The 17,256-nt window shown below is 39.1% G+C and overlaps 1 protein-coding gene across 1 annotated transcript in view; it reads right to left on the bottom strand.

The window, feature by feature from the left end:
- RGS5 (regulator of G protein signaling 5) overlaps positions 11,963 to 17,256 on the bottom strand; it is a 53,864-nt gene continuing 48,570 nt past the window's right edge. The window contains 1 exon segment of the mRNA NM_214356.1: positions 11,963 to 13,544. Within this exon segment, the coding sequence (NP_999521.1) occupies positions 13,383 to 13,544 (162 nt within the window). The 3' untranslated portion in view covers positions 11,963 to 13,382.

Here is a 17,256-nt window from a genome sequence, read left to right as displayed (position 1 = left end):
TAATATTCCATTGTATAAATGTACCATATCTTCTTTATCCATTCCTGTGTTGATGGACATTTAGGTTAGAAAGCTATATTATAGAAATTAGAAAAAGCAATAGAAAGGAGTCAAAGAAAAGAAAAAAAGCAAATTGTGAGGAAGACAGGAAGGAATTAACCCCAAGAATGAATGATATAGTCTTACCCCAAAATAGAATTGTGTGACACCAGAGACAGAGTAGCTGCAAAGATTCTGAGACAAGAGAAACTGAAAGTAGGAACTTAATACAATCTCATATTAAAAATGATTTGAAAAGTCAAAGAAAACATTCAGATGTGAGGAGTCAATAAATATTAAAGCAATGTAACCATGAGCCAATATCAGGCTTTTCCAAGTGGACTTAAAAGTATAACATCAGATATCAGTGCAGAGTTCCAGATTTGGAGAAACATGGACAGATAGCCCAGCTGGCTGAAATCTGAAATCAAATACCTTTTTAAACAAAGAAAATAGGCAGAGACTTTATAAATAAGCCTGGCCACAGAGTAAAGGAAAACATTCATGTCTGCACTCACTCCTTCATCATTCTGTTTTCTTACCCACTTAGATAAACTGACTCTATTAGTGTCAACTTCCAAAGAGAAGGATTAAAAAAGAAAAATTGTATTTTTCTGTATATGTACACATTTATCCACGGATCTTCAGTAAAGAGCACATAGACATTATTTAAACTTTTTGCCATATTACCAACCCTGAATATATATGCTTTAACATTGAGTTTGTTAACTGCATCCTGCAGAGTCTAGCATTAAAAAAAAAAAAAAAAAAAAAAAAGGTTCTAAAGCCAGAACCAGAAGATCCCTGTTCTAGGCTCAGTTATGACGTTAACTGTGTGATCTTGCGAAGTCCTTTAGATTTAAGGGCCTCAGACTTCTCCTATGAAATGTGACCATTTAAATCCTACCTACTTTAGGAGTTCCCTTTGTGGCTCAGCAGTGAACTCAACTAGTATCCATGAGGATATGGCTTTGATCCCTGGCCCCACTCAGTGGGTTAAGGATCTGGTGTTGCTGTGAACTGCAGTGTAGGTTTCAGACATGGCTTGGATCCTGAGTTGCTGTGGCTGTGGTGTAGGCCAGCCACTGCAGCTCCAATTTGACCTCTAGCCTGGGAACCTCCATATGCCTTGGGTGCAGCCTAAAAAGACAAAAAAAAAAAAAAAAATCCTGCCTACATTAACCACTTCACAGCATTATGCAGTGAAACAAGGTTTAGAAAAGCTGTTCAAGGAACAGTTATTTTTAGGTCATTGAGTAGACTGTTGTATAGAAGAGGCCAAAATATCTCATGTAGACGCCTGGTATACCAGTACATGATTCTGTGTCAACTGGTTACATTATATTCTAGACTCTCAGAACACGTGGATACCAAGGAATAAGAAATGGCCCCAGCCTTTATTCAGCTCACAGTTAGGAACTGGCTGTGGGAAGGGAGCAATGGGATGGCAACAAAGACATATTATTGCTCTTTATCCTGGTGATATCTAAGAAGTGCTTACTTTTCTCCACTCATGCCTCTGATGATTGATATTAGTAAGACATAGCAGGAAGAATATTGACCTGGATGAGGATCAGAAAAAAAAAATCTCATTTTACATGTTACAAAATCTTGTCATACATATTACTTTACTCCTCATCACCTCTCTGTATTATAGAAAATTGAGTAGCCCCATTTTCACAGACAAGAGTCTCAGAAAGTTACTTCTGCTGTCCCAAATGGTATAGAAGAAAAACCTAGCCTCCAACTCAAATTTTGTGACTCTTAACCACATATATTGAGCCAATAAGAGAGAAATGATGGTTGTAACTAGAAAAGCCATATTTCCATCTTGAAAGCTTCATATTGTCTTCATATGACTTTCTGAAGTTTGCACTTGCAGTTCAAAATGACATTGACTTAGTTTTCACCAAAATATGCCATCCTGTATCTGTTAAACCTCTTGCAACTCTGTTCCCTGTCTTGAGGAGCTAAGATCTGAATAAATGCTGTCATTTGGATTCCAAATGTCTTTATCTTTACGATGCAGACATTTTAAAGGTGGCCAATAAATAAAATAGAAGGTCCCTCACATAAGCTAAAAATATACTCTCTTTTGCTTCTTCTATCTATTCTTATTCATTCTGGAAGGACTCGGATGGGAACATTTGTCAAGATAAGAAGCATGCAATCACCAAATGCCACTAAACTCTTTCAGAGGAATAAAGTGCAGTTTTAAAGAGGTAAGATTAGCCCCCCGTTCCTGCTTACCTCCTAAAGTGAAACAGAAATGATATTAGGATGAAAAGTCACAAGAGCTACCCACCATAAAAAAATCAATAATAATTTATTTCTTTTCTCTATTTTTTAATGGTTAGCAAATTGCCTTGGGATGTGCAGGGATAAATAAACTGAGAGATATCTGACCTCTTATACAGAAAAGGAACAAAGCCACAGAGCCAAGGGAATTCAATGCATAGCTTCCTTGAAGAAGATGAGGAGATTGTATCTGTCTGGATGGGTCTGGGTTGACTGAGGTCCCACAAGCCTCCTGTCTGTCTTAGTGGCAGCCTCCCCTCCTCTCAGACTTGATATTACTGTATTAGACAATGAAAGTGGTGGGTTATGGGAGGGATATTGTCTCCTGAAGGCATAGTTAAAAGCCACAGTAATTTAAATTTCCTTTCATGGTCTGTCCTAGGAACTTGGGAAGAAAACAGTATGTGGAAGTTCTCACGTCTAGACTTTATCGGAAGTTAGAATACCAGACCTTTGCTTTTCCGACACTTGCCAAGAAGTGAATTCCCTAACTGTCCCACACAAGTATCCTATCTAATGTAGAGATGTGACTTTAGCAGCAACATACCAGATGAGAGGAATGTCATCCACCTTAGTTAGGTGGCATAAAATGGGTGCAAAGGAGGTCTTCCTGGGGAAGATTGTTATCTCTGCTCTAATTCTTTAAAAATGTATAGGTGTTAGCTACGTGAGATTGAGGGAATGTAGTAAAAAGAACTTCCCTATGCAAGGCCTGCTGTCTGAGAAAACATGATACCTCGGTGTTCTGCAAGACATCACGTAAGACTGGCTTGTTTAGAGAAATTCATGTATTAGGCTAAGGATTCAGGACGCCATTCTCCAAGGCACTGGCAATCCAAATTTTAGAGTTAAATTTTTAAATGTAAGACTAATAGTTGATATTATATCATCTGTGTAATATCCAGTAGATGTAATATCATTATTAACTTGAAATATTTGAAAGAATGAGTTAGTAAAAATTTTCAGGAATTTTTTTTTTTGACTTAAGGAGTAGGTAAAATTTTACTGAAATAGAAAAATATACTTAGATACTGCTGCTATTTTCATTGTCATTATTTGTTTGTATATTTTACATCTTTTTTTTTTTCCCCACTGTACAGCAAGGGGGTCAGGTTATCCTTACATGTATACATTGCAATTACAGTTTTTCCCCCACCCTTTCTTCTGTTGCAACATGAGTATCTAGACATAGTTCTCAATGCTATTCAGCAGGATCTCCTTGTAAATCTATTCTAGGTTGTGTCTGATAAGCCCAAGCCAAGCAGGAATTTTTTTAAGTGAATCTGTATTTGTTTTTAAAATGTGAGTATTTAGGAGTTCCCGTCATGGCGCAATGGTTAACGAATCCGACTAGGAACCATGGGGCTGCGGGTTCGATCCCGGGCCTTGCTCAGTGGGTTAAGGATTGCGTTGCCATGAGCTGTGGTGTAGTTTGCAGACGCGGCTCGGATCCCACATTGCTGTGGCTCTGACGTAGGCCAGTGGCTACAGCTCCAATTAGGGAACCTCCATATGCCGCTGGAGCAGCCCTAGAAAAGGCAAAAAGACAAAATAAATAAAATAAAATAAAATAAATAAAATAAAATAAAATGTGAGTATTTAAAATAGTACATAGATATGTGTAAGATGTCATTCAAGCGATGGATAGTGAACAGTGCACATATGTCTTTACAAGCTCTGCAAGTCTTTCTCTATCCCCTGAGTGTGGAGGCTATTAAGAGCAGGGAGAGTCATTGAAAGATTTTAAACAGAGGAATAGCAGAATCAGTCATGAGAGGAGTAACATAATCAGTTAAGTACTCTACACTACTAAAGACTTTGTGTTACTCCTTTTAGGAGAATTTGCCTTTGAGAAGGAACTCTTAAGTGATAAACAATGCTTAACGAAATGGAATCAACTAAAGATGGTAGTTTGTAATTGATAGCTAATAAATGGAGCACCCGAACTTTGCAAGATCTTCATAATCTGGTAAAGAGTAAAACCAACAAAATAGCTGCTAGAATAATATATATGATAAAAGACTCTTCTGTGTCTGTAAATCTTTACTTATTCCTAGGTGCTGTCAAGCTCTGAGGCCATGTATAGCAGATAAGGATGATCAGTTTTTAAAAAATAATGTAACAATAGACATGCCTCTAATCTTCCTCAACCAATACTATCTTCCCCTAAACCAAACACCTTTTCCCTCTGGCTGTCTTCAGGAAAGTTTTAAGATTTAAGCAATGTATATCAGCCTATAGGATTTAGTCACATTAAAGTATGGATAGCTAATAACTTCTAACAGGATATTTTACTTTGAAAGGAGTAGTTTTTTAAACATGAAGACTATCTAATTGGGAAAAATACTATAAAGGTAGTTAAGAAGAGTATAATTTTGCACAGTACCATTTTTCTGGACCAAACTTAGCCTACAACTTCTCTAGTGTCTTACAGTTTTTTGTTTATTTTGGGGGTTTTTTTGTTTGTTTTTTCCCTTTTTATGGCCACACCTGCAGCATATGGAAGTTCCCAGGCTAGGGGTTGAATTAGAGTTTCAGCTGCCAGACTATACCACAGTCACAGCAACTTGGGATCCGAGCCACATCTGTGACCTATACTGCGGCTTGCAGCAACACTGGATCCTTAACCCATCGAGCAAGACCAGGGATTGAATCTGCATCCTCACAGACACTATGTAGGGTTCTTAACCCACTGAGCCAAATGGTAACTCCTTGCAGTTGTTCAATACTAAATTTAAGAATACCTATTATTATAGATATATGAATAAGGCATAACTCAAATACTGTTCCAAAGAAAAAAACACTGGGAGTTCCCATTGTGGCACAGCAGAAACAAATCCAACCAGTATCCATGAGGATGTAGGTTCGATCCCTGTGGGTTAAGGATCTCAAGTTGCCTTGAGCTATGGTGTATGTCACAAATGCAACTTAGATCCTTCATTGCTGTGGCTGTGGTACAGGCCAACAGCTGTACCTCCACTTCAACCCTAGTCTGGGAACTTCCATATGCTGAGCATGGCCACTAAAAAAAAAAAAAAAAAAAAAAAAGTAAAGAAAAAATACCATAGAGGTGTGCTATTATCCAGAAGTATAACTTTGGACAAATCATTTTGGCTCAATGAGCTCAATTTCCTCTTTCTTAAAATGAAGATGGGGAGGAAGAATTTCTGAGGATGGCAAAGTGGGGTTTTGTGTATGACAGCTGTTGCTAGACTGATCACTCAGGGCAGTTGGGTTGATCTGATGGGCCAAGTGGAGGTGTCCTTTGCTCCCAGGGGTCCAAGGTGTTCCCCACACCCATCAAATCCCAAGTTGCTGGTATCTCAGCTGAAGAGAATCTTTGCAGAGAGAGGAGGACAGGACATTTATCCTGAGCATCTGAGAGCATTTGTGATGTGTATTTCAGCTCCAACATTTCTGACTCTGGATTTTTCTTACCACCTTGAAATCATGCCTCATAGACATAGCAGAAGGTGATGGATAACAGGAATTCTTGATCTGGTCTTGCAGAGCAACAGACAACGGAAGAGCTTGTTAAAAGCCCTCTGCTTGTAAACTGCCTTTACTATTAATCTCACTTCAGGTTATGTTTCCTTTCTTTCTTCCTCACCTCTCTTTAATTGTATACCTTCACAGCATCACATAGCCCCGCTGTTTTATAGGAACTTGGGGTCAGCCTTTGTCCAGTGCAAGACAGCTAAGGCTAATTGGGGCCATTAACCATGCACAATTGTCTGATGAATGGCATATTTATTTGTTTATTTATTTATTGCTTTTTAAGGCCACACCTGTGGTGTATGGAAGTTCCCAGGCTAGGGGTCGAATCGGAGCTACAGCTGCCAGGCTACACCACAGCCACAGCAACACAGGATTTGTGCTGTATATGTGACCTACACCACAGCTCATGGCAACATCAGATCCTTAACACAGTGAGTGAGGCCAGGGATCAAACCCACACCCTCAGGTATACTAGTCAGGTTCATTTCCACTGAGCCACAATGGGAACTGTCAAGCCCTTTTTTTTTTTTCTTTTTTTTTTTTTTTTTTTTTTTTTTGCCTTTTCTAGGGCCACTTCTGTGGCATATGGAGATTCCCAGGGTTGGGGGTCTAATTGGAGTGGTAGCCATCGGCCTACGCCAGAGCCACAGCAATGCAGGATCTGAGCCACATCTGCAACCTACACCACAGCTCACAGCAATGCCGGATCCTTAACCCACTGAGCAAGGGCAGGGATCGAACCCCCAACTCCTGGTTCCTAGTCAGATTCGTTAACCACTGCACCACGGCAGGAACTCCAAGCCCCTTTATCTTGAACATGCAAAAGCATGTAACCCAGCTGTGCCTGATTACCCTACCTTTTCCCTATGCCCAACCACCTTTCCCCATGTCTAAAACCATCCTGCTCATGCCAAAAATATCCCAACTCTCTCAATTTCAGGGAGATAGATCTGAGACTTGTTCTCCCATCTCATCACTTGGCTGCCTTGTGAATAAATTATTTCTTGGCCACAAACCTTGGCATCTCAGCATTTGGCTTGCTGTGTGTCTGGCAAACAGACCTGACTATAACAAAATCACTTCTCATTGTCGTTATAATTGTTAGTGAAACTCTAGTAGACAGACTTTATGACTTTCACTGCTAAATTGAAAGAAGCCAAAATAAATATTCTGTTAGGAGAAAAAAGGGAACATCAATCTCCATTTATCTGTATTCATTAAAGCCCTCCGTCTCCAAAAACTTTCTTGATGCTTTTCAAGAATTCTACTTGGAAGCCAAAAGGCCTTGGGCCATTAGTGGCATAATGTGATGCAAGTATCTATTTTTCACATGTCACAGGCAGTTCTTCCAGTGGCAATCACAAGGCACTACTTCTTCAAGACATAATATAAGACCTCGAAAGTCACCTACAGCAGGGTACACTCACCTCGCTGGTCTGCCTCCCACTCTTCATTCTCCCAAGGTGAGAATACTTTGGAAATGTGACCTCATTAACAAAGAGACCTGGCAACCTGGTCATGAGGCCAGGCTGCCAAGTATTGAATGACAGTGGCCTCCTAATAAGTTTGGCTTTCTAATAATTTCCATTCACATTTTTGGGAAGCCATCTGAATCATTTTCAAGATATTGCCTATGCAGAAAGTGTAAAATTAGCAAAAGACACTTTGGAGATCATATAGCTTGGAAAAGGTGCCTTACATCACTAACAGATGAGAGAATGGATTCCTACCAGGCCAGGGGTGGATTTAGCCTGCTTTATTCAAGTTAGAACCAGTAATCTTGATGTTTTGAGGGATCACGTGTGGTTCCTTTGGTCGAATGGCTCAACAGAAGTCTGAGAGGCAATTTGACCCTTAAGCTTTATCCAGCCACAGATTCACATGGGGACTTCAAGTTACCACTTCTCTGTGAGGGGGACAAAAGTGCTCATGATCTTTGCTCTAATAAAGCTTCTTGGTAGACACTCAGAAAAAATCACCCAAGATAACTAAAATAAAAAAGAGGACAGATGGTACTGATGAGATTCAAGGTGTTTACATCTGCATTAAATATGCCTGGGCTCTACGGGAACTTAGAAACTGTCAGAGACCAAGACAGACATTCTCTTCAATCTCTCAATGTCTCTCTGCAGTTCTCTCTTTTGGCATGGATTCTCATCACTATTTCTCTCTCTAAACTGATTCTCTTTATGCTTCGTTCTGCATACACACTTTTCCTTTCAGCCAGTCACAACCCCTCTAGCTGTATAATATGAACCAGATACTTAAACTATCTGAGCACCAAATCTAAGGTCATAGAATTGAGCTGCTCACTGTGGCCCATGAATTTCAGATCTATCACTGGTTCTGGGAGATAAATGCATGACTATCTTCACTGAATATTGTAGGATCCAAAGGATATAATGTGCTCAGTCAGATCTAACTGTGAACACCTGGGGCAATAAGTTGTCGCCATTGGAACCCAAGGGAAAGCAGTCAAAACAGTGTATGAATATTGGGCACTTTGTATCTCCCTTTGTGAGTTTTGCATGTCAGGCTGTTTTACAGTTGATGCTCACTACAGAGGGATTGTCCCAGTTAACCAAGGTCTCACTTGATGAAACGAGTGTAGTGGACAAACAAGCCTACCTTAGAGAAGAGTTTCATATCAAGAATGTTCTGGAGTCAAGAAGGACTCATATGAAGTTGTTATATAGATATATATTTAATAAAATATATGTGCTTGTGTTACAGATACAAATTTGGTGCTTTATCAAGAAGTATAAGTCACACAGTATACAATATATTGGATACAAAATTAGAAGCTAAACACAATTATTCCTAAATGAAAAACTTATGGGATAAATGCTGAAAAATGGATTTCTGAACTTTCGTTTCTGCTCCTTTCTCTGGGCTGGTCTCCTGAAGATGAATTGTGAGTTATAGCATTTTTGAAAAATTTAGTCATCCCCTCCACCCAAATTCTAATAGTATATTATATAAAAAGAATTTTTGGCAACAAGTTATCCAGATTACTTCTCTCCACTGAAAAATGTTCAGCAATACCCATTGTTTTGTCTACGCCTTAGTTTATACATTTTCCTAGATAAGAAGTTAAATGCTTTTAGTTGTATTCATGATTACATAACTGGTTAGACTCGACTATTTCAAATGTGTCCTCATGCAGCAGGGAAGTATAGGTGTGAGGCGGAAAGGAAAATTATCTCAGGTGAGAAAACAAGAGGTCTATCAAACTAGATATAATGCTGAGTTGGATTTGTAGCTTTCTCTCTAAAAAACTAAGATTACTATTAAACTGTGAGGTGAGGGTAACATTCCGAAATTTGTTTCTTTGTGTCTTTTCACTCTCTGCTATGAGTTCTATTCAAAGCTATACTTGTCTCTTTAGTTAGAAGACTTGATCCAGGATCAAGTTTCAGTTCCAGGATGCTGGGGAAAGTCTTTCTTTGGATGTCTGTTGCTCTAGTCTGCCACATGACCTATTTGGGTGAAAATACATTTAACACAAGGAACTGCTGCTAAGCTGTCAAAAAGTCTTGTCCCTTAAGCACACATATATCTAATAGAATGGAGAGACTAGAAAATCCATATACTGAGATGCATCAGGACTTCACATCCAGAACCTACAGAGAGTTGCCTGGCCCTTAGGTTTGGACATTTGGGTGTGAGAAACGGAGTTCTTCATGCTCTGTTCTCTGGCATCTGCAAGCCCACTGGGAAAGCAAATCCTTCATATTTCTGCTTTTATCTAATCAGGACTCCCTTTTAAAATGAATTTCACCTCTAGCTGCATTATTAGTCAAGAAATGCCTTCTTGCAAATCTTGATGGTGACAGCAAGAAACTACTTGATTTTCAATCAAGTGGAGATGTTCTTAAATGCTTCCTGGTGAATGGATTCACTTTGTAGGTCTGGGTGCATCCTCTTCACCAATTCCCTTCCTTTTTTTTTTTTTTTTTGCCTCATGACCCTTTTTTCCCCACACTTGCTAAACCACAAAGAAACAGAGAAAATGGCCTGCTGGTGGGAATGATTTCAGGGGTAAAAATAATTTCCCTGAGATATAAACAGCCTTTGAAATAATTCTCAAATTATCAAATTTGTGATGGGACAAATGGCTTGAAAAAGCCCTGGCAGGGAATGCTTATCAGTTTACCCACTGATTTGCCAATGGTAAAGTTTTTACTGGAAAATCCCAGATATCTTATTATTCTTCAGGAAATAATAACGCCACCCTATTGAAAGAGAGTGTAGAGAGAGAACACATCAACCAAGTAAAATCCATGGCCTTATAGAGGGAAAAAAAAAAAAAAAACTTCTTTATCAAGCTCATCTCTTTTTGTACTAAACATTGAAATCTGCTTAAAGCATAATTTATAAGGTAGAAAATTAGAGTACATGGGGTGGTGTGGGGAGCAGGGTGTAAAATGTTTTCATAAATTTGATTCTATTGATTTGAAAGCAAAGTTACTGAAATGCCTCAGTTCTGCATTTGAGAAGGTATCTGGGAGAAAGAGAGATAGAGAGACAGAGAGAGAGTGTGTGTGTGTCTGCGTTGGGGGTTGTACACATGAACAAGCACTGCTTTAGCAGTTAAACACAGAACACAGCCTCTGATTTACTCTAGAGTTATAGTCTCTTTGTTTGGGTCCTGTTCAGATCCTAATCTATGCCAACTGCAAACTATTTTCAAACCCAGGCAGAAAAACAGGTTATGGGCCTACCTAATCTTAGGTTTCTCTCAAGAACTAGAGGCATATACTCCTAATCCCATTGACCACCTCTCTACATCCCAGAGCCACTTATGTGTTACATTTCACCAGGGAGGAAAATGCCAGGACCATGGGGCTCCTGCATGGAGTCTCATACTTTCCCAGGCAATTTACTCAAGGGAGACTGGGGAAGGAGAGATAGAAAAGACAGTGATAAACAGATGTTACACATTTTTTCCCCCTGGAAAGATCATCCCAGGTTTCCTAATTTCCCAAAATGTAAAAGAATGTTATTTTGTTTTTGTTACCATGGAAATTTCTAGCAGCACTTTTTTTTTTCCAAGTTTAAAAACATGTTCAAAAGATTTCAAAGAACTTTCTAGGGCAATGTTCATATGTTTGCTTTCTCATTTGGGGCTGTGACATTTGTATTCCTTTTAATTTTATTACTTAGAAGAGTGTCTAATGTGTGTGTGTACTGCTGTAAATTTAAAGTCATATTTACATATATATTTGCGTGTCAGTTTGAGTGCAACGCGTTCATTCTTCTTGTAGCCTTCGAAGTACTGCCCGCCTGGTGCTTTTCCTGCCCTTTGCTCCTGGGTTCATCTCATAAAAAAGTGAAGGCCCTTCTTGTCCTTCACTGACAAGTCTACCCCTTACAGGGGGTGAGCAATCACTTTGTGGATACAGTCAGTCTGAGTCTGTGTAACATCATCCATCTTGGTGAACTATGTAATCTCCAGTAAATTCTCTGGGTATGTTCAAACATTTGGCTATTTTGAATAACATGAATAAAATATTTGACATTTTAACGACAGCAAAATTTTCCTTAAAAATGTTTTGGCATTCAGGAAAAAATAACTCACCCATCTTCTTCAGTTCTTAATTGTTCAGGCTACATTAGTAAGTAAAGGACTGATGATTTTATACTGATTTGGGGCCACGTAGGTAGATGCTGGAGAAAGTGGTTCCAGGAATTCTTGATATGAGTTTCTTGTTACTCCTACACAAATAGACATGATGAGAATTTCTCTTTTATGCTCACAATGTTGATCTAGCCTGGCTGTTGACTGCTTGATGACAGAGTTTCTCTGAAGTGAGCAATATTGACAAATACGAATGAACTCATACCAGACTAGCAACAGCTGGCACAAAACCGTCACTCCAACCCATTTTCAGAGTTTGAAATGGCAAGTATTCAGGAAGGGCATATTATCCTTTGAATTTAAAAAAAATAAGGAAACTCAACAAATACAGTCAGTGTTTACTCAAAGGATACAGTAATACTGTTGCTTCACTTTCAATATTCTTAGGAAATAACTGAATAAATGTTCAACAAGCATGTGAAACTAGGAGTGGGTGAATGAAAAAGAGAAACAAAAGGAGGAAATACAAGACTAAATGTAATCTTCTACTTAAACATTTCAGATTTTTATTAATCCTTTCAAAATACGTTTTTAACTCAGTATCCTCACTTTGGTTGCCCTCATACATAGTTTGAGTCTCTTCATCACTAGATTATGTAAATTATTGCTTAATAAAATATAAAGATATGCAAAAAAAAATCTAGCAAGACTTATAATAATGAAATACAGAATTAAAAGTTTAAACCTACTAAAAAATTTACCATGGCCTATCAATCGACAGTGTGTAAGGCATATTAGGGGTATAAAAGTGCATTTTGGCTATGAATACAGCTCAGTAATGCAGCAAGCGAAATAGGGAAGGAACTCGGAGTTGCTAAAAGATCACATTATTTTGCAAAATGCAGGGTACTTTAAAACTCTATCCCACTTGGAGAGTCTCTGCATTTAATCAAATTAACTTTTCTGAAATAGTTTGAAGACAATAATCATTTACTTAACAAACAGATGGCATCATAGGACAACTAACCATTTTAGGCTTAACAAGATTTCCCCATTTTAGTGTACAGCCCTCTTAATATTTAGGTGGGAGAGCATTGCGATAGGAGTAGCTTTTATTTTAGATGATTGAAATGAAAAATTTTGGAATTTTACACTCATACAGATTTTAAATACTTTAAAAACTGACATTGTAGGCCTACATAATAGAGGCATAGATGCATTTATAAAATATTGATTTAATACCAAATTTGGTAACTTTATGCCTGGGGATGTACACGGGAAGTGAAAGGAAAGAAACCATATGGACTGGGTTCAGATGGACTTTGTATAAACAAAATATATTCATGGATGTATCTCTTGTTTATAGTCTCCAATTAGCACAAAGATGCTCTCAGAGGAAAATCAATTTATAAACTATATATTTGCTTCAAAAATCAAATAGTGCTGCCTCATGAAATTCTTACTGCCTTTTACTGACCAAGTTCGGAGATGAGAGGAGTGACCCCCCACACACACACTTGGATCAGAATTAAAACAACAAATGAGATCAGTTCATCTCACCTGAAACTGGTCTTTCCACATCCATATTCTTTTTCATATCAGTTTAGGGGGAGATCCATTATCTAAATCCAACAGACCCATATTCAGTGGTATCATATTCCTGTCTTATGTTTCCTCAGGTAGAGTTTTTCTGTCTTTCTGATTGAGTTTTACAACAACATACAAGAGTAGAGTGTAATTAAGAATGGGAACAGGAAAAGGAAACTGGATAAGGAAGGGATTTGATTTGGGTAATAGATTACACATCCAAGACAATGTGGGCAAAGAGTAAGCACCACTCCCTGGGACTTTCCATTTGAGAATCTTTGAGCAAGCTGCTAGAGGAAGATATGTGAGTTGCTGGGAAAGGTAGGGTTATTATGGAGGAAATAACACTCAGGATGTTTCTCACAGCCCAACTGAATCGCTACTTGATGAACTCCTGATAAAACTCAGAGCGCACGAAGCGAGGCAGTGAATCCTTTTCCATCAGGGCATAGATTCTTTTCTGGGCCACATCAAAGCTGCTTGGGGAAGGTTCCACCAGGTTCTTCATTGTGATCTCCTTCGTGAAGTGGTCAATATTCACCTGTGAGCCAGGAGACAGGGTCACTGAGTCAGACCAGGTTGTGGGGTTTTTAGGTGAGGGAGGGAGAGAAGAAGAATTTCTCACCAATATAACACATGAGAAGAAGAGAGTCATAGAAAGTGAAAAATACCATATCATTTCTATTTTATAGACAAGGGGTAAGACCACTGGTCCTTCAACAAATGCATGACTCAGATTAAGATCCAACCAGTGTTACATACCCAGCATTAGAAATGAGCAGCTAACACATTTAATCCTCACAATAATCCTAAGAATGAGTCTTTCCTTTTGCAGAGGAAAGATGATGTGTAGAAGATAGATAGATAGATAGGTAGATAGATAGATAGATAGATAGATAGATAGATAGATAGATAGATAGATAGATAGATAGACAGGTATATGCATACATACATACATACATAGACAGAGCCTTCTTTGGGATCATAGAGCTAATAAATGTATTTGAATGCAGAGATTCAGAATTTGAATCTAAGTATCTTGATGCTTAATCCCACAATTGTCCTGCCACAGTATTTGATTTCACACCTAGTAGAGAGAAGGAAGAGGGAGAAAGAAATTCTGACAAGCAATCCAAGACCTTTTGCATGCTCCCGAGAAATAAGGAAACTTGGTCTTTTCCTGAAACAAACCAGGAAACGGTGGTCCCAGTACAATAATACCAATGGCAGCTAATATGATTTCTATTTTATAGACAAGGATTAAGACCACTGGTCCTTCAACAAATGCATGAGAGAACTATTTTTGCAGGCACTGTGCTGGTGAATTCATTCAATCTTACAGTGCTAGGAGACAGATACTGACATCTACGTTTTATACCCGAGGAGCAAAAATGTTAACATGATTTGCCCAAGGTTCTAAGTGGTAGAGAGAAGATTCAAAATCCCAGCAATGTTCCTTTGACCCAGCAGACTGCAGTGTTGGAAGCTATTGTCTGAACGCAGCACTGTTATACTGTGCCACTCCTAGGAACACCATTCAGGTTAAGGTCCATGTGAATGGTCCCCTGGAGTTGTGTGGTATGCAGCCTGCCTGAGCTTGCTTGAGTCTGACTTGAGAGAAATCCCTATACCTCATGCTTTCTGTTCCAGTGACTCCTAAGATGTCTGAGTGTAAGAGAGAAAGAAACAGGACCCAGATCAAGCAATGGTTCTGAGAACCTTAGAAAATGTTTTAGGTCTCTCCTGGGATGCTAGAGGTTCTTGATACTGAGAGAAGAAATTTGGGCTCAGAAAATTATGGAGCGGCTTTAGGGCAGAGTCAGAAACAAAGCCATTATTTGGCAGTACCAGACCAGAAGAGACAGGAGGAGTCAGAAGGGTTGAAGGTCCAGGATGAAGTGAGTTAGACTATGACAGGTTTTCCACAGGTGAGAGGGGCCTGTGTGCTTTGTGCAGAAATGGCAGGAGACTATACAAGCAACACTGGAGACAGCCTCAGAGGAGAGGTGGTCTCATGCCTGCCTTCAACAGGTGACTCAGAGTCCCAAAGAGGTCAAGTTCCATGTCCAATAAATAGGGGGATAGAGGTGAGGCTATAATGTATATTTCTCTATTCTCAGTCTGTTATTCTTCCTACCACACTAAAGCAATGTTTCTTCCTTCTAAATGTGAACTGACCTAGGTGAACAGCCTTATTTACAACAGCTGAATTTCTAAAAATTATAAAACTGGAGATCCCACTGTGGTGCAGCAGAAATGAATCTGACTAGTATCTTTGAGGATGCGGGTTTGATCCCTGGCCTTGCTCAGTGGCTGAAGGAGCCGGGGTTGCAGTGAACTGTGGTGTAAGTCGGTCACAGATGTGGCTTGGATCCCACATCGCTGTGGCTGTGGCATAGGCCAGCAGACGTAGCTCTGATTCAACCACTAGCCTGCGAATTTTCATATGCCATGGGAGTGGCCCTAAAAAACAAACAAACCAAAAAAATGTAAAACTACCTCCTAATCCTCCTAATAGTATTTTTTAAAAGTACTGTATTTAAACTTTCTAACACATTGTATCCACCAGCAAATAACAGCTATTTATCTTGTTATTTTTATGTGCCTGGGCCTCCTCTAATGAAGCATGTTAATGAATACTCATTTGTGTGCTATTGGGCCAAGAAAATATTTTTCATTAATTTAAAATATGGAAGGTTGACAATTTGCAATACACAAATTATCTACTTATTGAACCACACAGGGCCATTTCTCTTTTTAAAAATCTTAGTTTCGGGGAGTTGTCTGGTGGCCTACAGGTTAGGACTCATTATCACTGCTGGGGCTCAGCTTACTGCTGTGGCTTGGTTCAATCCTTGTCCCAAGAACTTCCTCATGCCATGGGTGATGCCAAAAGAAAAATTTCTTAATTCCAATTTTACAGTGTATCTCTCCTTCAGTTCCTGTTCCTAAGGAGCTGAGGAGAATATTCAGAGACAGAAAATTTAAATTACTATTTGCCTGGGTAAATTTGTTATGCAGATCATCTGCTATTCACCAAAGTGAAACAGTAAATTTCAGGGTCAAAATACAAGATTTGGAGAATTTTTTTTTTTTTTTGGTCTTTTTGCCATTTTTGGGCCGCTCCCGCGGCATATGGAGGTTCTCAGGCTAGGGGTCGAATCGGAGCTGTAGCCCCCAGCCTACGCCAGAGCCACAGCAACACGGGATCTGAGCCGCGTCTGCAACCTACACCACAGCTCACAGCAATGCTGGATCGTTAACCCACTGAGCAAGGGGAGGGACCGAACCCGCAACCTCATGGTTCCTAGTCAGATTCGTTAACCACTGCGCCATGACGGGAACTCCAAGATTTGGAGAATTTTTTATCTAATAGCTATAATTTATTAAGCATCTTCTAGGTGTACATACATATATGTGAGATGATTATGGCTAAATGAACTGAGAATTAGAAAGATTTAAATAGAAACTTGCCCAAAGTCACATCGAGAAAGGTCTGGAGTCTGGATATCTGCATCCATTCATCTCAGAAATATTCACTGAATGCGTATTATATGCCAAAGGAAGGATTTACTTTCTCTCTGATGCCCAGCTCAGAGATTGGAAGCTGGGGCTATTTTAATTAGAAACTCCACTTTTAATGTCTCATATTTTTATGATAACCACTAATGTTTTAGTGAAGAACCTAGAGAAAAATGTTTTCCTAGTGCTCAGAGCAACCAGCTATTGTCCAGATGGGTCACCACCATTTTCAGACATTGCAACAAATCCTAGAAGTCTGTGAAGAGGAATGAAGTTGGTAGGAAGACAGGATGGAACTGGAAAATCAGTTGAAGTCAGTAAATATGTGTCAAATCTCCTTGGCAACATCACACATAGAAATTCCATGCTGGCACTAATGGCATTAGTTGTAGGGGAAAGTTAACATATACGCATGGGATGGGAGACTGAGATATAGAAGAGAATATCTGGAGAGGGTTCCAAAATAATTTCTACAGAAGACTAACACCAGTTCCCTTCCAGGTGTCTCACTTTCTCCACCTCGACCCATGGTCCTTTACAATCTTGTGCTCCTGACCTCAACCTCCTGTGTCATGGAGGAAGCTCATCTGTTGGTATTAGGTATATAATTTATCCATCATTCAAATACATTTGCCCCATAAGAAGGACCAGTGATGAGTAATGCATTACCAAAGGAATAAATATCAAATGGTAAAACCTCAAGAGTCTAGAGGCATCTATGAGAGAAAAAA

This window comes from Sus scrofa, chromosome 4 (assembly GCF_000003025.6).
Source record: "Sus scrofa isolate TJ Tabasco breed Duroc chromosome 4, Sscrofa11.1, whole genome shotgun sequence".
Taxonomy (NCBI): domain Eukaryota; kingdom Metazoa; phylum Chordata; class Mammalia; order Artiodactyla; family Suidae; genus Sus; species Sus scrofa.
Note: the sequence above shows the minus strand (reverse complement) of the source record. Positions and strands in the feature narration are given on the sequence as shown.